Raw genomic sequence first — 26088 nt, 5'->3', positions numbered from 1 at the left:
CACATGCATTACTCACTTAATTCTCACAACAGCCCCCCAAAGTGGGTGTTAGCATCTTCATGTTACAAGTAAGGGAACTGAGAGGCCCTTTGAGATTATAAACTGCCCAGCATAGCACAGGGAGAAGCAAGGAAATGAGTGCAATTTGTTTTATTATTGTGCAGTGAATGCATAGGGCTTACTTTACAGCCAATAAAATCCAATGATTGTTTTCTCATAAAATTCTGTAGGTAGTTGATAGTCATATCCAGAATGCAGTGATCACAGAAAGGTTAATACATGTTTTTTTTTCAGAAGGGTATTCCTGACCCTGGCTGTTCATCTGAGAGATAGTGGATATAGCCGTAGGATTGGAGCTATTATAGCATTTTGCTCTTAAAACCTCTCTTATCATTGTTAAATATGCGAAAGACCTCTTTTCACTGTTTTGATCTTTTTGTCAGGTTGTTTTCCAGGAAGTGGTTGCTAGGAGTGAAAAGTTTTATTATTTAGAGATAAGTGGAGCCTAGATATCCCATCCCCTTAAAAAGTACAAAAAAAAAAAGCCTACAGTAATTGACTTGAAAAGTATTTTTGCAACACCATTTGTACCAGTCCACCTGCTTTCTATTTACTTCTGGTTATCTCCTTTCGCTAATGATTCTCTGAAAGCACACACTAAGGTTTGCACCAAAATACTGTCCTGGAGACTGTTAGAGGAGTCTGCAGGGCTCTTAGAGCCAACAGCTGCCTCTAATGACAGTGAGCACGTGCACACTGAGTGACTACAGAGCCCCCTGCCTTGAGTGTGAATGTCAGCCGGCTACACAGTACATGATTACCCTTGAATATAATTGCCTTTACATTCTGATAATGTCTACCACTGGGGGAAAATCCATCGAGATTGAAGTTGTACCAACCAGGTTACAGGGACACTGTTCCGCACAGTGGGACAAGTTCCTACCCAGGCCCTGAGGTTCTTAGCTGTGTAAGCCTTTGTCCCTTCTCATACCATTCCTTTCAAAATCTTTGATTATTAAGCAAAAGGTGTGTGAACCCTTCATTGCTCTTGCAAAACTGCTATATGCTAGGCTCCTTATAACTTTTGTCTGGTGACTGGACTTGAAACATTCTGTAACCTTGTTTGATATTTATAACATATCACCTGCAACTCCCATAATATCTGTTGGAAAAAAAATAGACATGAGATTTCATCAGTAAGTGACTAATAATCTCTAGATAAAAGCCACAACTGCTTGTAACCAGTGCTCAGAATCACAGTTCGGACCCAGGCGGCACATTTAAGGTCACTTAGGTTAATCTTCCCACGAGGCAACTGAGGCACTGGCAGATCAAGGGACTTCCTAGGTCCACCAGGGATGCAATGGCCAGGCTCAAGCTAAATTCTACTTGCCTGACTCTCAGTTCAGAAAGACTTTAGAGACCCATATACATTTTTACACTTTTTAATAAAGAACCACAAATTTAGACTTCAAAGTTAGACTTCAAATTTATTTATTGTATTTCTTACTGTACAAGGACTTGATTTTCCTCTCAATATTTGGGCAGATCCCAAGTATAAACACTTGAGGCATTTCCTTTGGCCTATGTCACAAATTACTTAGGAAAAACAACATTATGAAGGAAACTCAGTTTATCTTCAGAGTCATTGTCTTTTTTCCCCATCCTCTCCCTTTGGTTTTCCTCTTAGTGTTTCTGGTGTATTAAGATGTGTATCCCAACCTATTCATGGGCCCTTGGCCTTACGTGCTTACAGCTTAGGATACTCCTTCACATCTAGACCTTTTCAGACCTCATTTTCTCTGCCTATAAACTTACCTATACAGTATATATTATCTTCTTAGTTCCTCCTTTCAGGTAGTATGTTAGCAAAGCTCACGTGCTAACTAACACAAAGTCCTCCTGTTTTTGCCTATCACGAGATATCAAGTTCTCACTATTTTAGTCACTCTGTTGGATTAAGACATTATTTCTACAAACCCCTGTTAAAATGAATCACTTTTAGCTGGGAGGTAAAATCCATGAAGACAATACCGTGTGAAGGCACTACGCCATGCTGGAATTAATACATAAGCCTGTCCCGCTCCGAAATTGTAAGCATTTTCCTTTGTACCATGCCTCTTGCAGTAGAAATGTACTAGCATCCAGTCCTAATCACCAAGTGTAGCTAATATATATCAAGGTGGCAGATGCCTCTGGATTCTTTTTTCTGCATCTGCAACACTGATGGGAGTAAGTCAGTTATTATGTAACTGTGAGATTAAGTAAAGATGGATTATGAAGACACCTATTTCTTGATTCAAATTACATTTGTCAGCTTCAGAGTTAGTTGTGGAAATAAGAACAGCTAGTCAGAAGTGGAATTTAACTGAAAAAGCATAAAATATGTTTACAGGAATTCACTGATTCAAATATTTTGTGCAAACACTTTTAGGTAAATGGTCATTTTATAGGCTGACCTTTCTATGTGCTGCCAGTAGGACTGGCTTCTCTATGATCCAATGCTCTTTCTCCTACCTTCCTCTCATATTAGATGGATCAGTCAGGAAAGGGCAGCCCCAAAAGCAGAGAAGCTTAAAGTAACAGTTTCTTTCTCTGAACTCAGAGACCTAGGTAGACAGCAGCCACCAGCTTTAAGCATTAATAGTTAGAATGGCATAGGGAAAGAGATAGTAAAAAATTATGCATTGGCTTTTAAAGCTTATAATCACATTTCCCTGGCCAAAGCAAGCTGCATGGATACATCCAACTTCTAGGGAGCAGGGACGTGCAGTCCTACACAGGAGGAGACTGGAAATATTTAGTGGAGAGTGTTAATAATACCACACCAGATTGCTCTGGTAATTCCCTGTACCTACCATTTAACTTCACTCTTTTTTGTTCTTGACAGAATGCCCTTGTTAACCTCTTACACCTGAGTTTCTATCTGGCAACTATCACCTACTTTCTAGAATATTCCATAATCTCCCTGAAAGAACTTATTTTATATCATCTTTATCCATTGAATATACATATATACATAATATTTATGGCATCCAGAATACTGTATTTTAATTAGGACTTTATGTATCTGTGTTTCATCTACTTCCTTAGACCAAAAGAGTACGTCTTATTCATCTGTGTAATCTAAGCTCCCGTACGGTGGTTGGCACAGGTAGACAGTCACTAAAAAACAGGGTGCTTATAAAGTCCTTTTTCAGTTTGAATTTTTAATAAGCATCCTCCTTTTTGTATAATATTAATAGGGAAGGAATTTACTCAAGATTCAAATAAAATTGTGAAAGTTTTATTTGTTCTAATATATTTCTTTTATTTTCTAGTTAATAAACTCTTATGTTATATTAAACAGCCTCAATTATGTTATTGAAAATGATATTATTCAAAATGATAGTGGATATGTTGAAAGCTAAAAAATTTAAATTATCCTGTCCAGTTGGGACAGACGTGGACATGAATAATTAGAGTATGGGAATAAATGAAGATATTACCAAATAAGCCCTGATATAGAGTCAAAGAACCCTTAAACTCTTCCCAGAGAGGTCAAGGAAGGCTTTGAAGAGGAGACAATATTTGAGCTGAGTTCTTAGGAAACAGAAGGTATATCCAGATGGGAATGGTAAGGGGTAATAGTAAGGGTAGAGTCAAGAAATATGTGGTACTTTTAAGGCAAGTCACTAAAATGTTGAACAGATTATTTAAAGTTTGTGTCAATTTTCTCACCTGCAAAATAAGACTGTATGTACCTGCCCATCTCAAATGGCTTGTTATGAGGCAAAAGGCTATTATGTAAGAAATTGGAGAGCACCATGAAGATATAAGATGGGGACCTTGAAGGGTCAGTGGAGTTTTGATGGGTAGAGAAAGGGGCTTAGGACATATAAGGTGATAAGAATGGTATAAGGGAAGACTCCAAGGAGGAAAGTTGGTTAAGCCAAGGAAAACTGATCATTTTGGCAAGAATAAATAACAGCAAGTTAAGGTTCAAACACTAACCAATCAGAAACAGGTAGGGAAGTCTAGTTTAGCAAAAAGGCAAACTTGTGTCTTAATATGTCTCAGTATTTTTTGCTGGGATAGAAGGGAAGCAAATCTAGAGTTATAGAAGTGATTCAGGATCCAAACTGAAGGTTGGGGCAGGCTCCTTAATGCTTACTGTATCTCTAACTCCATCCCTTTATTTTAAATCATGTAAGGGTATCATATATATCCCCCAAACAATTGGGGGAGTCATATAATATGTACATAGGTTAAAACATAGATAATATAGTTTAGTGGGGTTAAAAAATGAGAGAGACAAAGGTTTGATAAATTGCACTCAGGGTAAAGAGAAAGATAAACACAGGGAAAGAGTCTTCTATAATGTGATTTTCAATCAGTCAGGTTGTCTTAATGGAAACCCAGATCCAAGATGGTTTAAATACTAAAGAAATGTATCATGTGTAACTAAGGAGGGAAGGCATCAGAGTTGGTTGAGTCAGTAGCCCATGAATGTCATGGAGATTCCAGATTCTTTCTATCTCTCCACTCTGTTGGCCTTGGTGTATTGGGTTTGCCTTAACGCTGGCTCTCTCCTGGTACTAAGATAGCTGCAGCAATTTCAAGGGAAATGGAATTTCCATGGCTGGCTAGGATTAATGGTCTGGAGTAGAATCTGCTCCAGGGATAAACCTCAAAAATGTTATATTGCTATCATCATCTGATTGTTCTGGGCAGAGTTGGAAACATGATGGCCCATGCACCAAATTATTCTTGTAGATGTTTTGTTTGACTAGCACAGTGTTAAAAGAAAATCAAATGAGCTGCATTTAAAAGTCAGATAATTTTGTTTATTTCTTAAAATCATATTTCTATATTATCTTAAAGAATCCGAAGGTTTATCTAAATGTGCCTGCGTTCCACTTAGCTAAAATTGGCTGGAGTGGATTAACTACTGCCCCTTTACACAGAGCATTCCGATTCCACCTTACTGGGCTTCATCATTCCCTAACATATTAACCTGGTCTGCTTTACTCAAGTTACTTACGGAGACTCTCACTGGGGAAATTACTCTTAAAGATTTTTAAGAGCCATGTGGTGTTTTTGCACCAATGAGCATATCTCTTGTAGGCACTTCTTCAATGGTTCAAAAGAAATGAGGGCAAGGGCCACATCTTGCTGGAGGGCATGTCTTTGCCAACTCTATTATTAATTAGCTCTGTTATCTTATTAACTTATAATTTCTATAGCCATAAAATTTAACAATTAACACCTGTCCCCAACAGGAATGTTACAAAGATAAATAACTTCTTTAAATTCAAAGGAAAAAAGGTTGTACTTTTATTCATATTGTATTAATTAAAGAATTGCTTTCATATTTATGTTTGATATAGTCAAGAACCAGATAATTTTTTATATAGGTTTTTCAGTTAAATATGAGTCATTTGTACCTTTTGTAAAGCCTTTAGTTCAAGGATATTGTTTGTTGGTTGCACACCTGAACTACATTTACAAGGTAAATATATGCCTACTACTTGTATCACCCAGCATTGGTTAGGCAAAATTAAAAAAGGTTTAAAAGGAAACATTAAAAATTGAATATTGGATTTATAATATTTTCTACACTTATAATTTTTAGAGAAAAGTAATGGCTTTCAACATTATAACAAAGCTTCATTTCTTTAATTAGGAAATATTTCAACCGCAGAGAAAAAGAGAATATAACAAACACTTGTGTATCAATTATCGTGGTACCATATTCACTTCAGATTTAAAAAATTATTATTTAAAAATTCAGTCATTACAGGGACTTCCCTGGTGGCACAGTGGTTAAGAACCTGCCTGCCAATGCAGGGGACGCGGGTTTGAGCCCTGGTCTGGGAACATCCCATATGCTGAGGATCAGCTAAGCCTGTGCGCCACAACTACTGAGCCTGCACCCTAGGGCCTGCAAGCCACAACTACTGAGCCCACATGCCACAGCTACTGAAGCCGGCGAGCCTAGAGCCCATGCTCTGCAGCAAGATAAGCCACCGCAATGAGAGAAGCCTGCGCACCACAACAGAGTAGCCCCCACTCGCTCCAACTAGAGAAGGCCTGAGCACAGCAACGAAGATCCAAAGCAGCCAAAAATAAATAAAATTAAATTAAAAATTCAGTCATTACAGACAGTTCATTCATTACAGTTGAAGCTCTTTGTACATTTCTTCAATCCCATTCCCCATTTTACATACCCAGAGATAATAACCACTGCACTGAATTAGATGTTTATCATTCTTATGCACATTTGAAACTTTTGAAACCATATATGTATACATCTATAAATAATATATTGTTTTGCACGTTTTACAATTTTATAATCATGGTATCATAAAATACATATCCATCTGTAATTTGTTTTTGAAACTTACCCACTTTAATACATGATACTGGGGATCATTCATTTTAAATAATATATTTTATCTCATTATGTAGAAATATCACATTATTTTAATCCATTCTCCTACTGATAAACGTTTAGATTGTTTCTACAGAGATTTTTTTTCATATGTCACACCGTTCGTTTGTTGTACTATCTGGGGTGCATATGAATAAAGCTCTGCATCAGAACATACCACATGGTGTTGTCACTATGAGAAGCAGCACTATCACAAGTCAATCTTTCTTTTGTAGAGTTGCCTCTTGTGACTTATAATTAGACAGAGGGACTCACATGCTAACTGTAAATGTCAGATGCTTGAAAAGTAAAGACAATTTGAAGGAACCTGCTCTTTACAGAGAATGAATACTGATTTTTCTTCACCCCAGAACATCAAAATACATTGCTGTGGACTCTGATGCTTTTTTCCCAAATGTCTGAATTTTGGATTTAGCTCCATAAATAATGATTTCAGCAGAGTTCAGTAATTGTTTTCCAAAGTGGTAATATGATCTTACCATTTGATGAGCATAAAGTGACAAAAGTCCAGATTCATTTTTCTTTTCCAGGGCTTAGAAAATGTGACAAATTTCAGATGTGGAACCAACATTAGATTTCAGAGCATAAAACCAACACAGCATAATTGATATGGAGCTCATACTTCAAACCACTGTTAATTTTCCCCAGTGTCCAAATATATATATATATATCAAACATCTCCTAGCTGAACTTTGGTTTTAATCATCCCTGAAAAAGAATGCCTATTCTGAATATGCCTATTCTGACTGTCTTCTCAGTGGTTCTCAGTTTCAACTGCTCTAGAGCAGGGGTCCCAAACCCGCAGGCTGCAGACAGGTACTGGTCCACAGCCTGTTAGGAACCAGGCCGCACAGGAGGTGAGTGGCAGGTGAGCAAGCGAAACTTCATCTGCCGCCCCCCATCACTCTCCATCGTTCACATTACTGCTTGAACCTTCCCCCCCACCCCCACCCCGCACACATGGAAAAACTGTCTTCCAAGAAACCAGTCCCTAGTGCCAAAAAGGTTGGGGACCACTGCTCTAGATGACTGCCTATCTTTCAGAGTTCTCAAATACTCTTTGTTATCAATATTAGTCTCATGGTTGCCAAATTTTCATTCAAGTTGGATGATATATCAGTCAACCTAAGTCATTCTATGGTAATAATGCCCAAGTTGAAATTACTTACAGTAAGCTTTATTTCTCTTCATGTTGTTTGTCAATCACAGTCATCTTCAGCTTTGTTCCATCAATCTGGGACCCAGGTAAAGGAATCATCCCCTCTTTGGAACCTGCTGTTCATGTACCAAAAGGAAAAGAGAGATGATAGAACCAAGTGATGATTCACATTATCTGCTCAGCAGTGGCCTACATTACTTCCATTCACATTTCGTTGAACAAAGGCATAAGGCCAAGCCTGCCATTCAACAATGTGAGGAAGTAAAGACCTCCCATTGAGAGGGACAAAAATATTTGGGAACAGTAATACAATCTACCACAGAAGTTGTTTTCACAGTCAAATAGGTATCCTTTTGACTGACTTTTAGGATTCTTGTAAAATCAAAACTTTTTTAGGTTTTGCTAATATACAAGTAAGACCTTCTGATATCTAGGATGGGATTTAGCCCAATTTAATATTTTCCATGAATCTACAAAAAAATAAGAAATTAAAATCACTTTGAAAAATCAATAAATATCTGGAGGCCCCATGCATGTAATCGTGATCTAAGTCTAAACAATATTAATTTATAAACTGAACTAACTGAAATCTTTACCATATCACCCTGAATGAAGAAAAATGACTGATTACCACTGCACTTCCATCCCAGCCATCAGGGGACCCTCAAAAAGAATTTAATATAGTTAGTATTTTAAGTGAGACCATGCAAATAGTCTCTTCAGATGTGATTAAAATCTCTCTTGCCATTTTTGTGTGATGTTGCAAGGAACAGAAGTTCATTTTACTTTACATAGATGGCAAAGGATAGATTTTTAGCTTTAATTGTATGTGACGTATATTCAGGCCAGTTTTTTTTTTTTTTTTTGTCTAGCAATTCTTTGTTTACTACTTTTTTTTTAGTTATTTGTAAGTAGCTTGTACGTTGGGCACTGAGCCCAGCTTTGCTTAATCTGACTGTCTTTGCAGCAGTCTCTCTCTGTTTTAAGATACTTTGGAAATTATTGGTTTGTTTTCTAAAAATGAAGAAAATGATCTCATTTTAGGGAGCTAGCTTCTTCTTAAATGCTATTTTATGATTAGATGGTTTAAACAATTCCCAGTTTTCCTTTTCAATAATAGATGTGGCAACTAATCACATTGCACAACAAAATTTATTCACTCATGGAAAAATAATAATTATAGCTAACACTTATAGAGTGCAACTAGCATTGTTCCAAGTGCTTTACATGTATTGATTCATTTAATACAACAACCCTATGAGATATGATACCAATATTATCCCCATTTTATAGATGAGGGATTTATAATACTTTAATAAAGATCTAAATTCAGCTTTGGAAAAATAAGTTATGTTTGGCAGGGTTTATCAGCGAGGCTAGGAAATTGGCCAGTTAAAGCAGGAAACCAAGAAAAGAAAGGGAAGGAGTAGTATTCTCTAAATAGAAGAATTTCAAACAAACCAACAAACCTAAAGAACGTAGGCAACTCTTTTAAGCTGTTAGTCAAAGGAGAATTATTTTCTATTTAGTTTTTGTGATAATACCCTTTTAGTTTTTATGAAGGGCAAGATCTGGAACTTACATATAGGTTACATTACCATCTTGAAACATTAGCCTTTTCTAATCTTCAAAAGAACACAGAAGCTCAGGAACTGTTCTTCTAGTTAGAATAAATAGAAAGTGCAAAAATTCCAATTTTTCCTTTCTATGATTGACTACCTTCTGAATGGCTATGAGACCCCAACCTATTGTAGGATAGCTGCACATATCTAGTAGCAAAGAGGAAGTCTAAGAGCAGCTCTGACAACCTAGCCACAGGTTAATCTGAAGAGCCATTTTCTATTTGTAGGAATTTTGGTAGACTATTGTATGTGTATAAAATGCTTGTACAGTGATAGACTTTATTTTATATGATTATATGACTCAATAGGTGAATAATTAACCTAATGGAAATAGTAATTAACTCCAACTCATAGTTCCAAAATTGTATTTGATTTAAAAAATCAATAAAGATTTAAAAAATTATATAAGATGAAGAAAATAATCAAATTAAAGCATTAATGAGTCACATTTTAATTCAATTTATAGTAGTTTCAATTTGCTAACTTTGTATTGGTCTTCTCAAATAAGGGGTTAAATTTCAGCGGGCTCAAAGTTCTTCTAAATGGCAGGAGTAACATCAGTCCATTCTCACCAGCTCATCCTTGAAAGTAGAAACTCTAAAAAATTATCTTTTACTAGGTTTACTTTCTACATTTGTTAAGTATACTATAAAGTATTTAAAACCTTAAACACTGGAAAGCATTTTCATAGGAAAATTAGAGAAACTAAGAGAAAAAGCAGGAGGAAAATAATAATTGGATTTGTCAATAGCTTGGATGTGGCTGAGAGAAAGGAGGCAGTCCTTTAACTAGTTATATCTAAGAGATGGAACAATATTCAGGTTTATGTCTTTGATAAGTCAGACTGGAAACGTTAGGCAGACGGAGTATGTCACCTTTCCTCCAAAACTTAATGTTCCTTTTCTTGAATATATTGTTACTTTGACTCTTATCAAATTTTAGTGACAGCTAACATTAAGTAGTAATAAAAGCCCTCTAAATAATTTGCAATTGTCTTCACTTAAAAAAATGTGGTTAAGTGCTCCACACATACAGCTTTTTCCATGTTCTTCTGGTTAAAGAGTAGATAGAAAAAACTTAAACATGGCAAGCCTGTGACATGCCAAAGGTCACATAACCTGTAGGTACAACCAGATTTCCTAATTACTAATCTAGTGCAACATTTTAAGATGATTACTAAATCTGATGATCAGTTAACGATGCACCTGACACACACACCCTTCCCGTTTCATAAAAATTATCCCAGTAACCTTTGTGAATCCATGTATTTAAACCTAATTGCTTCAGGATATCATCTAAAGTCTGTGTTTTTCGTTTTTCTGTTTGTTTTTTTGGCGTGGAGTGGACTGTACATGTAGGCTCAAAGAAAAATTCAGAGTTTATCACCTCCTTGTAACTCTTTTCCTCAGGTCCAAAAGGATAAATGGATAAAGTGATACTAGGCTGAAAACGATTTAGAGAACCAGTACCCGTATGCTTCTATTTTACAACGATGAAGCAGCTTTAAAGTAGGAGAGTGTCTACAATTTTGCATTTTAAAAAGCAATTTTTAAAAAGGAAAGCTGTCGTGTTCTGGAATTTCCCTCTCTCTCTTTGCGGTCCCCCGAACTCCAATCCTCCAAATGGCTAAGTCGCATAGCTGAAAGGATTTTGCTCATTTTTTCCAAAACACTTCACATCTGGGCAGTCGCCAACCATGGAAAGTTTCAAGTAAACGTAACATTTGGGAGAGAGACAAGCTCGTCTGGGGCTGCCGCCGCGGGTCCGCGGCCCTCAGAGGCGTCGCCACACGCCCTTACCGGATAGCCGGGGACCAGCGGCAAGCTTTGACCAGCCGAGCTCCGACGGCCAAACTCCAGCCCCGGCCAAGCCCCCTGACCGCCGGCCCCTGGGCGGCAGGGGCTCTTGCTAATCAGTCTCCGAAACAGTTCGAGGCCCCAGAGTCCAGGAGCCCATCCGCTTCGTAAATGACGAGACCGCTAAGGCCCCAGTTCCCAACGAGGGCACTCCCGGTGCTGACGAAGCGAGAGGGAAGGGGCTACTCCGGAGCCCTGCCTGGCTCCCCTGCCTCACACGTCAGTTTGACTCCTCCTCCCAGTCCCCCGCCAGTCCTCCGCACGACTCTCCGCGAACCGGGCGCCGAGAGAAATTTGACTGCTCCAGTCACCAATCAGAAGCGAGGTCGGGGATCTGAGCTAATCGGAGCAGGCGAAGGGGGCAGGCCGCCGGCGTCCTCCCGCCCCCGGGAGGATGAGCGCCGAATGTCTCGGGCCCGCCCCTGCGCCTCAGCCTCAGTGCGGAGTCCTCCGCAGTGTGAGAAGTAGCCGCGGGCAGCCTCAGAAGCAGCAGCATCGCCTGTGGGAGCCGCAGCCGGAACCACACCCACCTCACTGTCCCTGCCCTCTTTTGCCCTCTGGCCGTCCCGCCGGAGATCAAGTTGCCGGAGGAGAGCGGCCGCCCACGTCCGGAGCATCCTCCCCTGTTGAGCGGGCACTGACGGACCCGGCGGCATGATGCGGCTGCGAGGCTCGGCGATGCTGCGGGACCTGCTCCTTCGCCCGCCCGCCGCCGCCTGCGCGGTTCTGAGGCGGGCGCAGCCCCTCGCCACCCTGTGCCTGCGCCCCCGGGGCGGGGGACGAGCGGGCCCGGCGGCCGCCGCGCGGCTCTACCCGTGGTGGGGCGGGGGCGGCCAGCCGGCGGGGCCCCTCATGAGGGGCCTGTCCAGCTCCCCCTCGGAGATCCTGCAGGAGCTGGGCAAGGGGGGCACGCAGCAGCCGCAGCAGCAGCAGCCGCCGCCTCCGCAGCAGCCGCAGCCCGGGGCGTCGCCGCCCGCGGCCCCGCCGGCGTCCGACCCCAAGGACGGCCCGGGGGAGACAGACGGGTTCGGCAACAGCGAGGGCAAGGAGCTGGTGGCTTCAGGCGAAAAGTGAGTGTCTCCGCGAGGCGCAGGAGGCCTTGTCCCGCGTGGGGCCCGGGCCCGGGAGGGGCCTGCGGTGGGGCGGGATGGGAGCGGAGGTTCGAGAAGGAGAAAGAAAGAGATGCCGGGCGGCCTGCGCAGTCTGCGCCATGTGATTAGGCCCGGCCCCGCCCGCGCCTTCCCCGCCTGAGCCCCTCGCGCGGCCCTCACTTCCCTTCCCCGCCGCCGGGTGGAGCAGCCAAGGGGCTGGAGGAACCAGTCTGCCACCGCCCCCGCGCTGGAGCTGTGGCAGCCCGGCCCACGCCGCGTGCTCAGCGCCCCGGCTCCGGGCTGCAGTGCCTGGCCGCCTGCCCAGTTCTTGGTGGGTGGTGCCCCACGAACATCACCGAGTGATATTTAGGAGTCGGGCGATGGGCAAAGCGTGTGCCTTCCTGACTCGCTGCTTTTCTAGGCTCGAGTTTCCTCTCTGCCTGCCCTCCTTCGATCTCTGCCACCGTCTCTTTGGAAGCCTAACGTGGCAGAGTATTCTGAATATTTCTGTTGTGGCTTCTTCAGGCGTGTGTAGAGCCATCTGGGGCACCGGAAATAACGTTTCTGAAAGGAGATTAGGAGGAAAAGGGTCATGTGGCCGCGAAGACAGGGCACGCAGTACAGACCACCTGTTGGCGCCGAGGACCAGCTTTGGCCTGTCTACCATCTTCCATAAGATGGGAGAATTTTTGAAAATACAGCTCAAAATAGCCAAGGTGAAATGTGACGGGTAAAACACAAACTCAGAAAAAACCCGAGTTAAGTAGCGTTTGCGGCTTAAAGAAATTGTGGTAGGGTGTTAACTCATCTATTCCGCACAGCAGTTGAGTTTTAAAACAAAATTGGTTTTTCCTGTGCAGTATGTGAGGCAATTTCCTGGATATTTTGTCTTGAGTAATATAAATGGACGCAAACTTTTTCTCACTGTAGGTAAAAATTTACCTGCCTGCTTTCTTTATATCCTGCTATTTTTCTGATTTTGCACTGACGTTATGTGACCTGTTTTGCTTCCCTTCTACTTACATTGCTTTTTCCAGTCCCATAGTATCTTAAGTCAAACTGAAAGTGTGATTCTTATACTTTCAGTCTCAGGCCTGGCTTAATGTTTCCTGTAATTGAAATTGGCACCTTCCTAAAACATTCCAAGCTAAAGTTGTTTTCCCAGACTGAAAAATGTTATTTAAAAAAAAATCACTTGGTGATGAGCAAAATTTGTGATATCCTGTGATAATGGTTTAGTGCCACAAAGTAGCTTTATGGCTGTTGGCAGGTCATTTAACATCTTCAGCTGGATGACTCAAATGTGTTCACATTCTAAAAAGCTAGACTTTTGTCAAATTTCTACCTCTTTAATGTTCTTGAGAGACTAGAATGTGTATGCTTTTTTAAAACATCTTTATTGGAGTATAATTGCTTTACAATGGTGTGTTAGTTTCTGCTTTATAACAAAGTGAATCAGTTATACATATACATATGTTCCCATATCTCCTCCCTCTGGCCTCTCCCTCCCTCCCACCCTCCCTATCCCACCCCGCTAGGTGGTCACAAAGCACCGAGCTGATCTCCCTGTGCTATGCAGCTGCTTCCCACTAGCTACCTGTTTTACGTTTGGTAGTGTATATATGTCCATACCACTCTCTCACTTTGTCACAGCTTACCCTTCCCCCTCCCCATATCCTCAAGTCCATTCTCTAGTAGGTCTGTGTCTTTATTCCCGTCTTGCCCCTAGGTTCTTCGAATGTGTATGCTTAATTTCATTTGGTACTCACTTACCTTACTTATCATCTGAATTATCAGGCATGTAACAAGTTTAAGTACAGGTGCCCAGAATTGAAAAATGAGGTCACTAGCATTTAGAAGTTGTCCTTAAAGGTTATATGATGGGAACAGCTTTCTATTGAAAATATGCCTTGCATTCTGTCTCTTCAGTGGCGCTTGTATCCCTCCTTTTTCCCCTTCTGTCGGATAGAAAATTGAGCTGCTTTTGTGATTTACATGTTTCCCAGAAGCTTCTAGCTCCATTGCCGTCAAAATAAGAAATCATTTCTTAGCAATAACTTTGAAACACTATTTTGTCTAATACTTATTGACAACTCTACATAAAAAATGTCCCATCCTGTCCCTCCCAGCCCCCCCCCAAAAAAAACCTGTTTAGTGAGGGAATCCTTCAAGAATATTTGCTCAATCCCACTACTGGTCATATACCCTGAGAAAACTATAATTCAAAGAGTCATGTATCACAATGTTCATTGCAGCTCTATTTACAATAGCCAGGACATGGAAGCAACGTAAGTGTCCATAGACAGATGAATGGATAAAGAAGATGTGGCACATACATAGAAGGGAATATTACTCAGCCATAAAAAGAAACGAAATTGAGCTATTTGTAATGAGGTGGATGGACCTAGAGTCTGTCATGCAGAGTGAAGTAAATCAGAAAGAGAAAAACAAATACCGTAAGCTAACACATATATATTGAACCTAAAAAAAAAAAAAAGTTCTGAAGAACCTAGGGCCAGGACAGGAATAAAGATGCAGATGTAGAGAATGGGCCTGAGGACACTGGGAGGGGGAAGGGTAAGCTGGGACAAAGTGAGAGAGTGGCATGGACATATATACACTACCAAGTGTAAAACAGATAGCTAGTGGGAAGCAGCCGCATAGCGCAGGGAGATGAGCTTGGTGCTCTGTGACCACCTAGAGGGGTGGGATAGGGAGGGTGGGAGGGAGACGCATGAGGGAGGAGATATGGGGATATATGTATATGTATAGCTGATTCCTTCGTTATAAAGAAGAAACTAACACCATTGTAAAGCAATTATAATCCAATACAGATGTTTTAAAAAACCAAAAAACCTCAATATATTAAAATAAATAAAAGTATTAAATATAATTAAATATATAAAATAAACTTAAAAAAATTTTTTTAAAAAAACAAATATTTGCTCAGATGCCCTGGGAGTTTGAATGGCCAATAACAAAACTTTGTTTACCTTAGTTCAAAGGAGTCTGTTTTTGCCACCAAAGTTTGGAGCAATAGCTAGATGGGTTTAGGAGCAATCTAGGTATATGATAAACCTGAGAGCTTTCAATCAAGGATTTCAAGAGTGAACCCCAGCTATCTCCAAATTACATTATAAAATTAAGAGCACTGGCCTCAAGATTGTGAAAAAAATTTTTAATCTGGTTAAAGGTTTATTTCCTGAATGATCTGGTTTTTAAATGTAGATTTCTTCCTCTGACTTCATCCATTTTGACTTTATGTTGTAAACATTTCTCTTATTCTGGGAGGTAAGGTTCCAGCTGATCCTGTTATCCTTTCTTATGCTCAGCTTCCAAAGCATAGGTCATCCCTGAATCATCAAGCCACCTGGAATGCCAGCCCTCAGGTTTCTGCCAGGTTCTATAGAGGATTATTAAAAGAAATAGCCACGTGAAAATTAAATGAGTTAACATTTTGTAAAAGGCTTATTAGGACAATATTTGGCATTTGTTAAATACTCTATAATTTCTCATTTTAAAAAATTGCTTCATTTTTTATAAAACCTTACAAGGACTTTGGCCTTTGAATTTTAGGCTCAAATGAGAAATTTCTTTCTTTTTTTTTTTTGTTTTTTGGTTTCCAGAAAAAATTTCTCTTGAGAGATCGTTGTACTTCTGTGAAAATGTGGTACGCACTGTTTACTTTTTTGCCCTGCTTACCAGTAAGCTCAGAGTGAATTTAATACTTAACCATAGCAATTTTATTAGTTCATGTGGCTGAGATATTTGCTTTTCCTCCTTCCCTTGGTCTAACTTTATATTTTACTAACCATACCATATTATATTCTGGAAGGAGGTAGGATGTAAGTGAGTTATCTTCTTATCTTTTTTCATAGTCAGACTCTTTGAACCACTGTCATCCTAGCCATCTCCTTCAACCAACTTCAATTCTGGTTTAGGTCACTGGTTAAGGTTAAGATTTTACTACTGTCCTAAATATCTTACAGAAAAATATAATGTTCATTGGTCAGTTTTCCCTGCAGTGCTCTTATTTAATTTTGTTACTATTATTCCATCACTTTGGAAACCACTTTGCATGGCTCTCTTCATTTTTTTATTTTATTTTATTTTCCTCACAGATTTTATTTTATTAGCAGTATTTTTGGGGAATATAATTGCTTCACAATGTTGTGTTAGTTTTCGCTGTACAATGAAGTGAATCAGCTATACCTATACCTGTATCCCCTCCCAGCCCAGCGCCCCCATCTCACCCATCTAGGTCGGCACAGAGTACTGAGCTGAGCTTCCTGTGATTTATAGCATCTCTTCATTTTTTAAATTGTTCTCTCTTGTTCTGTGGCTCTTTTTGGATTTGCTCACTGGGTAAACCCTGAGGCTGAGAGGCCTTTGCTTCTTTCCTACTTGTCTACCTTCTCCATGGCATATCCTCTAATCTTTGTGTAGATAATAGTTCATCTTTCATCCAAGCTTTGTTCTCATTTATCTCCACATATCTGATGACTTCAGATTTAAAATCTGTACCCTCATATCCATTCTTTTGTCTCATTTCAATCTATTTTGCATGTTGTTTCAAGATTAATTATAGAGTTTTAATTTCAAAATACCACTCCTTCCAGAAAACCAGTATGGACTGGGATGAGCATTATATCAAACAGTGCTATGTAGCATTTGAGATTCTTGATTAACCTTTATTTTAGGCCAATTATTGCCCAACATGAACGTTTTTATCACACTGTCTCTTTTCTCTCAAGAATGCCACACTTCATTTCTGTAAAACCCAGAAGTGTATATTCTTAGTGAAGGATCTCTGGGAAGGGTTGGCAGGTGGGGAAGAGGGCACGTATTTTTAAGTTACTTTTTGTTTGGGCATTTTGTTTTTTAATTAGAAAGGGAAAGAGAAAGGACCATGCTGAGAAAGTATCAGCACGTGTATGCTCTTTAGAAAATAGGTAATTCATACAGGATACAATATTGAAAGTATTTCATTAAAATAAGATCATTTTCCCCCTGTCAGATTGGCAGATGTTAAATTAAGTTATGCCAAGGGTATAGGAAATAGGAACTCTTACGTTGCTGATGGAAGTATAAATTCAACTGTTTTGGAAGGCAGTTTGGTAGTATCTGTTAAAAACTGCATACCCATGATGCAGTAATTGTATGTTTGCTCATCTATATAGTTAGAAATATATTAAAAGAGAAGGTGCAAACAAAAATGATTTCCGCTAGCTTCAGATAATATGATTTTATTTTGGTAGTTCATATTTATTCTTTTTTTAACATCATTTTTTTTACATCTTTATTGGAGTATAATTGCTTTACAATGGTGTGTTAGTTTCTGCTTTATAACAAAGTGAATCAGTTATACATATACATATGTTCCCATATCTCTTCCTTCTTGCGTCTCCCTCCTTCCCACCCTCCGTATCCCACCCTCTAGGTGGTCACAATCAATGGAAATCAAGGGGGAAAGAATCGTTACCCCACATGCTGTGCAAATTGAATTTCAAAGATTAAGTACTTAAACATTTCAGCAACATTGAATTAGGTCTCTTGTATAGAATAGTACTGATAATGAGGTTGAAGCAGTATTTGGGAAATATAGATAATATATTTTGGAATAGAAAGAACCTTTGTAGAAATAGGGGACAAATTCTGTTATGATCCTTTAATAATGCATTTGCTTTTAATTTGTAAAAGTGAACATGTTTACAATTCACTTAAACTAAAATCAAGATTGAAAATATATTTAATTTTGGATGTGGGGCTTCTCAGTGAACCCCTTAGTCATCTTATTTGCGATTTCCTCAATATTAAAATTCTATTCTAGATTACAGTTATCAGTGAGTTTTAGTTTTGTTTGAATGGCCAGCCATAACATACATCATAAAATTTTTTTTTGCTGCCTAATGTTTATTTTATTTTCTTTTTCTTTTTTTTTTTTTTTTTTTGCGGTACGTGGGCCTCTCACTGTTGTGGCCTCTCCCGTTGCAGAGCACAGGCTCCGGACGCGCAGGCTCAGCGGCCATGGCTCACGGGCCCAGCCGCTCCACGGCATGTGGGATCCTCCCAGACCGGGGCACAAACTCGTGTCCCCTGCATCAGCAGGTGGACTCTCAACCACTGCGCCACCAGGGAAGCCCCTGATGTTTATTTTAAACCACATGTATCTATTTAGCTATTGATAATATCTGGACATAATCTGTAATAAACTGCATGCTCTTAATTAATACTTAGATGTAGTTCATTGAAGGAGCATGAATGAGATCCTGAAGTTTAGTCTACTTGAGTTTCAGCTTCTTGTTTCTAGGCTTTACATTTTTACAAAGAAGTCTGCCTACCTAAAAATCAACTAACTCAGGAAGTGACTACCCAATAGAATTCAGTCTTTTTTGGTGAAGTCTTGTATGTAGGGAACAGTGGGGGCGGGGGGAAGGGGGAAGACAATTTTAGTCTGAGAAAGATAAAAGTCACCTTGAAGAGAAATTTGTTGGAAGATATTTGTGGGTTTCTTCAGGTTTTAAAAAATCAGTGAAAAGCTGCACTACTTCCTTCTTGTGACATTGAGGTGAAGAAAAATTATGACTGTAGAAACTGAAAGTCTACTTGTAGGATTTGCATTTTTTAAGGACCTCAGTCTTCAAATCCTATATAAACCAAGGAGTTGCCTTTGTGTGCCATTTCACTTGTTAAGTCATTTGATACCAAGGGGAATGCTTAAAGCTAAGTGAACAGATATATATCTAATTATAGATATCTCTAAATAAGGTAAATATCTTTCAGGTAGAGACGCTGTTACTATGATTTTATCCTGGAATCTACTCAGGTATAAAATTGCTTTGGTTATGAAACACAGGTGCATAGGACTGAGAACTGTGCTTAGTGATTTTTCTGACCACCTACAGTGTAATAGAAGCAAAATGTTAATCTTGGCTTCCTTTGGGAAGTATTCTCTGGTTGGTGATTTCTAAAGAAATGTTTACAGTAGAAGTACTATTTTTTTGTTTTCTTTTGTTTTTTGCGGTACGCGGGCCTCTCACTGCTGTGGCCCTTCCCGCTGTGGAGCACAGGCTCCGGACGCGCAGTCTCAGCGGCCATGGCTCACGGGCCCAGCCGCTCCGCGGCACGTGGGATTCTCCCGGATCGGGGCACGAACCCGTGTCCTCTGTATTGGCAGGTGGACTCTCAACCACTGCGCCACCAGGGAAGCCCGGAAGTACTATTTTAAAACAATGAACTATCAGTGTTGCATGATGAACAAAAGATAGCTTTCAGGATTTAGACTTTTTTTTTTTCCCCTACTAATTTCTGGTATAGGCCTCAAAAGAAGATTTTTAAATTGTCACCTTGATGAGGATATTTTGAATGACATAGGCACTTAGATTCTTGGTGGGAGTTATTAAAAGAGTACAGACTTTCTGAAGAACAGGTTTTAAACTGTAGAAAAACTAACTATATTTGTACCTTTTTAGGAATCTAGGCTAACAAAACAAACTGAGGTGTAGAAAGATTTATTCACTAATATTTTTAGCACAGTATTATGCTTATTAGAGAAAAGTGGGGAAAAACTTGTGGTCCACATAAGTGGAATGGTTAAGTCAGTTATGGTACATCCACATGAGAATTTCTTATTCAGTAATATAAAATGAATACAGATACTTTTTAGGGATATAGGAAAATATAATGTTAAGTCAAAAGTTATAATACAAAATTTTCTATGCGGTTTGATCTCCAGTTGCTTACAAAAAGTAGTAGAAGGAAATAAACGAAAATGATGTTAGCAGTTGTGGTTTGTGAGAATAGATGTTGGTTTTCCTTGCCTCCTTATAGTTACTTTTAAGATTTCTCACTATGATAACTTCTGTCATCAGAGAAAACACATCTGTTAAATTTAAAACTTGTAAATCTCTACCCTACTGTCCTAGTCTGCTATCCTAATAGCCTGTTTCTAGTATGTATAACAGTAAGCATCCTCACATTGAAAAAAGTTATGAAAAAGATTATGAATGGATTTGTACAGCTGTTTATCAGCATTATCCAGTTGCATTCTCTTTTATCCTCAAACATCAAACTTTTAAATTTCTAAACTGTTTTTGGCGTAAGTCTCCTTAGAAAATGTTGCCTATTTTTCTGCCATATTAAAATTTATATTATAAAATATAGAGTTTAACATTTCTTGTTCAACTTAGGTTTACTGTAAGGGGGTGCTACTGTACTGTGCTAAAATACAGTGATGTTCTAAGACAAGTATTGGCAAACTTTTTCTCTGAAGGGTCAAATAGTACATATTTTTGGCTTCACAAGCTATCTGGTCTGTTAAAACTATTCAGATCAGCTGTTGTAGTAAAGAAGTCATAGACAATAGGTAAATGAGTAGGCATGGCTGTCTTGCAATAGAACTTGATTTACAAAAACCTGTGGCCATTGCGGTAGTTTGCTATTAGTGGCCCCTGCACTGAAATGTATTTATTTGTGTAAGGTGTTCTCTCATACTCTGATTGGTTCTGTTTTGAATGGCTTGTTCTTCTGTGGATTTTTGTATCTTGTATCAGTTGCTACATTTTGTTCTTGGCCTCCGTGTCCCCACTTTAGCTATTTTCCCTCACTTTCACCTTCTATATCTAATTCCCCTTAGTTTTAAAAAAAATTTTGAGGTAAAATTAATGTAACATAAAATTTACTATTTTGACCGTTTTTAAGTGTACAGTTCAGTGGTATTAAGTACTCCCGTTACTTTTTTAAAGAGCCCAGGTAATTAAGCTTTATATGTAAAATATGTATCTATAGATCCTTTATGTCTACATAGGTCCTGAGTGAGTAAAGTTTATGATCTTTAGTCTAGGAGTTTAGGAGGACATCTATTTTGAGCAGCTCAAAAACTGAGAATTAGAGTTGGAAGTGACTTTAAAGACATCTAGTTCCACCTCATTTTACATATTTTATAAACTGGCTACAGGTATTAAATGACCTAACCAAGTTCATACAATATTAGGACTTATTGTGTTTTTTCTTCCAATATTAGGAGAATAATAAAGTACTTTATTGAATTGATTACTTTTTTAGGTTCAGTATTCGAAGAGACCTTAAAAACCCATCTCCACAGCTGCAGGTTTTTTCTCTTCTGTTATACTCCCTACAGGTTGTTATTCATCTCTGCTTGAATACTTCTTGACAAGAGAATTTAGTCCCTTTGAAGGCAGCCCATTCCATTTTCAGAGTTGTTTTGTTTTTCCTTATGTGTAGCTGGTCTGCCTTTTGTTAACTTCTACCTATATATTTTAGTTATTTTGAAGAAGTCATCTCTAGTGTGATATCAAAGTGATTGCAGTAACAGAGTTCACACATCTGTATTTTTACAACTAGAATGAGTTGTTAACAGATACTTGACTGAAGGAATACAAGGTTGGAAGGACTAACAGAATTGGACCTTAGGGACTTGATCTGCCCAGGTCCTCATTCTTCCATCGGAGTCAGGCAGACTGTCCCCCTGGGTTAGACTTCTAAAGCTCTATACATGAACAAGTTGCCATCAGCTGATGTGGACAACCTGGCCACTTCCTTACGTAAAGCTGGCTTTTGTGCTTCTTACTTTGACTTGCTCTTGAATAAATTTAAATAAAGTCCAGCCAAAACAGCAGCACTAATTTAATATAATCTCATCCTTGCTTTGTACAAGGTACAATTTCAACAAGGCAGGATAACAGTTTAGTCATCTAACATAAGTAATTCCCCTATTAGCATTTTGGTTAGAAATTCTTCAATATGTAAGGAGTCTCATCTTTGATTATTCTGAATAAACTCCAGGTAGTCCTCCTAAAATGGAGTGTAACAACTCAGCACAGCCGGTGTGGCATAGCAGGAGGAATCTGGGATTAGGAACCAAGTACTGGCTTTCTAGGACTAAATCTGGTCCAGTCACTTAAGAGTTGTGTGACATTGGACATACGTATTGCTTGACTTTGAGACTCTGTCCTTATCTGTAAAATAGGGAACAGTTTACCCACTTTGCTTTATCACATGAAGTTATAAGATGAAACAACAGAAAGTCCTTTTTTAACAATAAAACTTTAAAAGATGTAAGATTTTGTTTTTAAATTCCCCAATAATTAGCCTTGGGCAAAATGATTTAGAGATTGAGCAGAATTTATCACTTTGTCAGACTTACAATGGTATATGGTCAGCCACCATCAATTCAACTTTCAGCCTCACAGGTTTAATCTGCTAATTTACTGGTGTTGATGGACACTTTCTATCAATCAGATCACTCTGAAAATCAAAATGATAAACTGATTTAAAAACAACTCCAGATATTTTTTAAAGATCATTGTTTTAAAACAAAGACATAAGTAAAAACACCAAAGCATTCTTTTTTATTCTATCAGTGAGCATCATTTTTTTTTTAACCTAGTTGAAAGTTTTTGATTATCTAATAGGTTTACCACATTACACTATATTACGCATTTAAGTTATATGGAGTTGACAAAAAAAAAAAAAAAAAAAGACAGACATTACTCCAGCCTTTATAGTTTGGAAAGGTCAAGTAATATGAAACGTTATTTAACAATAAGACAATATAGTTAGTTTCCATTTCTTTTCCTCTTCTCATTTTGCAGTTCATTTTCCTCCTTTCATTTGATAGTACAGTTTTTTACTTAGAAAATTTTGATAGAATAGATAGTACCAAGCCAAATTATAAACTGAATATCAGACTGAGGAGTTTTAATTGTCCTTTGGTATTGGGAAACTGGTTGATCAGTAATCAAAGACAGTGTCTCTTTTCATGTTTGCAGAAATTGCCCCTGAATTTAAACTCCACATGTAAATTTTTGGTAGTCTCTTCATTTATTGGTTGATTTATATAGGTCTCTCTCAACCCTGAAAATTAGATATTTTAACAGCTCATGGGTGGAAACAGGCACCTTAATTCACATATACTGTGCTCTAACAGTTCGCTGTTCTTTGTGAATACCCAGTGAATGGTTACCGTCATTGCTGTGGTCATTCTGTTTCCTTGGCTGGAAATCTTCTTCTGTTGCCATATTTCCAGCTTCTACCCATCTTTCAAGTCTAGCTCTAATTCCACCTCTCCTAAAACTTTACCTTATTAGTCCACAGTGAAGTAATTTTCCAGTGATTGGATCCCATTGTTTCTTTCTTGTAATTCCTCATGATGTATGTCTTCTATTTCCCTTTTAGACTGTAAGTAATGACTACTATAATGCTCTACATGTTATAGATGCCAGTTAAATGCATGGGATTTTTTTTTTTTAAAGAAATCATTTCTGTGTTGTAGGCAGGTATTTTGTGAGGGTAAAGTAGGAGAAGGAATGGGTAAAAGAAGGAACAAAATGGCAGTGAAAAGATCTTAAAGGCAGAAATTAGAAAGAAAATGAGGGAGAATAAAAGGGAAGGAATAAAAAGGTATGAAACAAGGACTGTACTTTGGATTTACTAATCTTTTATGTATGTCCCATTTTAGTTGCTGAGTGTCATAACCATTCATGTTTTTCCTTAGGGAATCTGAGGGCTTATCAACAATTGTTGATATTACAATTTGAAAGCCTGTTATAGTCTATTTTTTTGGTCATTAAAACTTAAATACTTCTGAAGAATATCCTAGTTACTATATAGTATGAAAACTATAATTTTTAGCTTTTGAATTTTAAGAGCAAAATGTGTTATCATGAAGCGTTGCCACAAAACCATATTAAATTTGGGGAAAGAAAAGGGGGTAATACCAAGAAAGGCCTTTGGAATAATTTCTGTGTGTTGTTTGGGGAGAATCTGTGCATTTGTTCACCAGGCTGTTGAAGTGAACTCATTCTCAAATCAGAGTCTGAGCTTTTACATGCTGAGATTGGTAGTACTTTTTTTTAAATCAATTTTGAACATTTTATTTTGCGAGCATATTTTTGAGGGATGACTTAAATCTCTCTCCTATGGATAAAAATTAGTCTCTTCTCCAAAAGCAAGTAAATATTTACCTTTTTTTGCTAGCTGTGGAAGTAAACATGGTCATTTTAATTTTTTTGCCCTATGTACCATAAGCTAAAGAGGTGTATATTTTATGTTACTTACATAGCTTTTAGGCAAAACAAATACCATTTACTAGTGTGATAAATACATAGAAAGCTTATTCTGCAGTTTTTTAAAGTGATAAACTACCAGTATCTGAAGTTTATTTGACAAACCACTTTCTGTAAATAATTGGTATGTTATTTTCCACTGATTATTTTTGACAGCTGGCTCAATTTTTCTTTAAATGTATTATATTAAGTCATCAGTATTGTTGAATCCTGTTTAATGGTTTTAGATCAGGGTAAAACCTAGAAAAATTGTACCTTATAAAAGTAATAACTAGCTAGTACGTTTGAGAGCCAGTAAAACTGTAGTGGTATATAGTTTGGACTCTGGATTCAGAGAAACAGAGGTTCTAACTACATCTCTGCCACTTTGCAGTCTTGGGAAGTTTGTTGACCTGTCTGAGCCTCTGTGAAATGGGGATAGAGTTAGTCATTGTTTTTAACAAATAATGAATAAATTGAGCTTCTACGGTGTACCAGGAGCCATACTATATTTTGGATAATGGTACCTTCTGTTACGACATCATTGGAGGGATTAACTTGGAACGAATGTAAAACAGCAGAGTACTTAACAAAAGTGATCAATAAATTTTAACTCTTATTATTAAAATATCCCAAATACATTTTTAAAAGTTCTTTAAGAGCCAAAATTGTTTCAGGGAATATTTATATATCCGGGATATATCATTAAATTACAATAATCCTATGTGTTAGTTTTTTTTTTTTTAAACATTGGTATGAAATTCCTATACTTTAGGGTTGACTTTAAGAACTAAAAGTTGGTGTAACAGCTTTGAAAACAAGTATAAATGATATTAATGCCAACATTAATGTGTCTTTTAGGAGAAATTTTGTATGTCCATATGTAAATGTATATGCTCTGTGAAACAACACTGTATTCTGTTGTCTTTTAAGTTAGAAATTTACGGACCACTCTGTAATTTTCTCTCTTTCTTGAAATACAGGTAAAGTCTTTCCAGAGATTTTATATATATATACACATTCTATACATACACACATATATATTTCTACCTTTGATTTTAATAAATAGTGATGGATGGAGAGGGGATTGGTCTGCCCTAGATCTAAAATTCTTATAACATCACTATAATACTTATGACAGTCATAGATGTTCAGAATATTGAAATGTGTTCATTTCAGTTTCAGAGCCCCCCAAAAAGAAGACATTAAATGGGTTCATTATAGTTTGTTTACCTGAAAGCTTTTCAATGGATAGGAAAAAATTTTTCTTGATTAAAAGTTTGGTTAATCATAGCACTTTATACTGGATTTTAATGTATTTTTATGGTAAAATTTTTATTCTAACAGTCTTTGTGATTTGTGGCATTTGAGCTGTACATGAAAAAACCTAGGTCACTTTAGAAATAGTAACTACAACTACCAACAATTGAGTACTTACTCTCTGCCAGGTAGTGCTCTAAAGATATTGAATGTATTAAGTCAACTGATTCTCACAAGAACCCTGTGAGGTAGGCCCTATTATCTCCCTTTCTCAGATGAGGAAATTGATTAACAGAAAGGTTAATTAATTTATCCAAGGTGACTCAGCTAGTAAGTATTGTAGCCAGGATTCAAGGACTTATGCACTAGTCTTCACTGTCCAGTACTTAATTGTTCTCTCCCCCAGATTTACAATCAGGTTAACTATTTGAACAATATGTATGTATAGTCATCATATTAAAAAACAATAACAACAAGAGAACAAAGTATTGACTCTTACCTGAGCCTTTGCTAGGCTCCATAATTAGTACTGGGTGATTGTATTAGGCTGTACAGGAAGGTATTAGCATAACAGATGGCTAGGCATTAGCACCACTAGAAAT

At 38.2% G+C, this 26088-nt stretch overlaps 1 protein-coding gene across 2 annotated transcripts in view; it reads left to right on the top strand.

Moving 5' to 3' along the window:
• Nucleotides 1-11724: 11724 nt before the first annotated feature.
• GLS (glutaminase) overlaps nt 11725-26088 on the top strand; it is a gene marked incomplete at both ends in the record, with an annotated part of 78729 nt that continues 64365 nt past the window's right edge. For both annotated transcript variants that reach the window (XM_079710531.1, XM_079710532.1), the window contains one exon: nt 11725-12140. In XM_079710531.1, coding sequence (XP_079566657.1) covers nt 11725-12140 — 416 coding nt within the window. The remainder of the gene's footprint in view (nt 12141-26088) is intronic.

Source organism: Hyperoodon ampullatus (genome assembly GCF_949752795.1).
Source record: "Hyperoodon ampullatus genome assembly, chromosome: 8".
Lineage (NCBI taxonomy): Eukaryota > Metazoa > Chordata > Mammalia > Artiodactyla > Ziphiidae > Hyperoodon > Hyperoodon ampullatus.
Note: the sequence above shows the minus strand (reverse complement) of the source record. Positions and strands in the feature narration are given on the sequence as shown.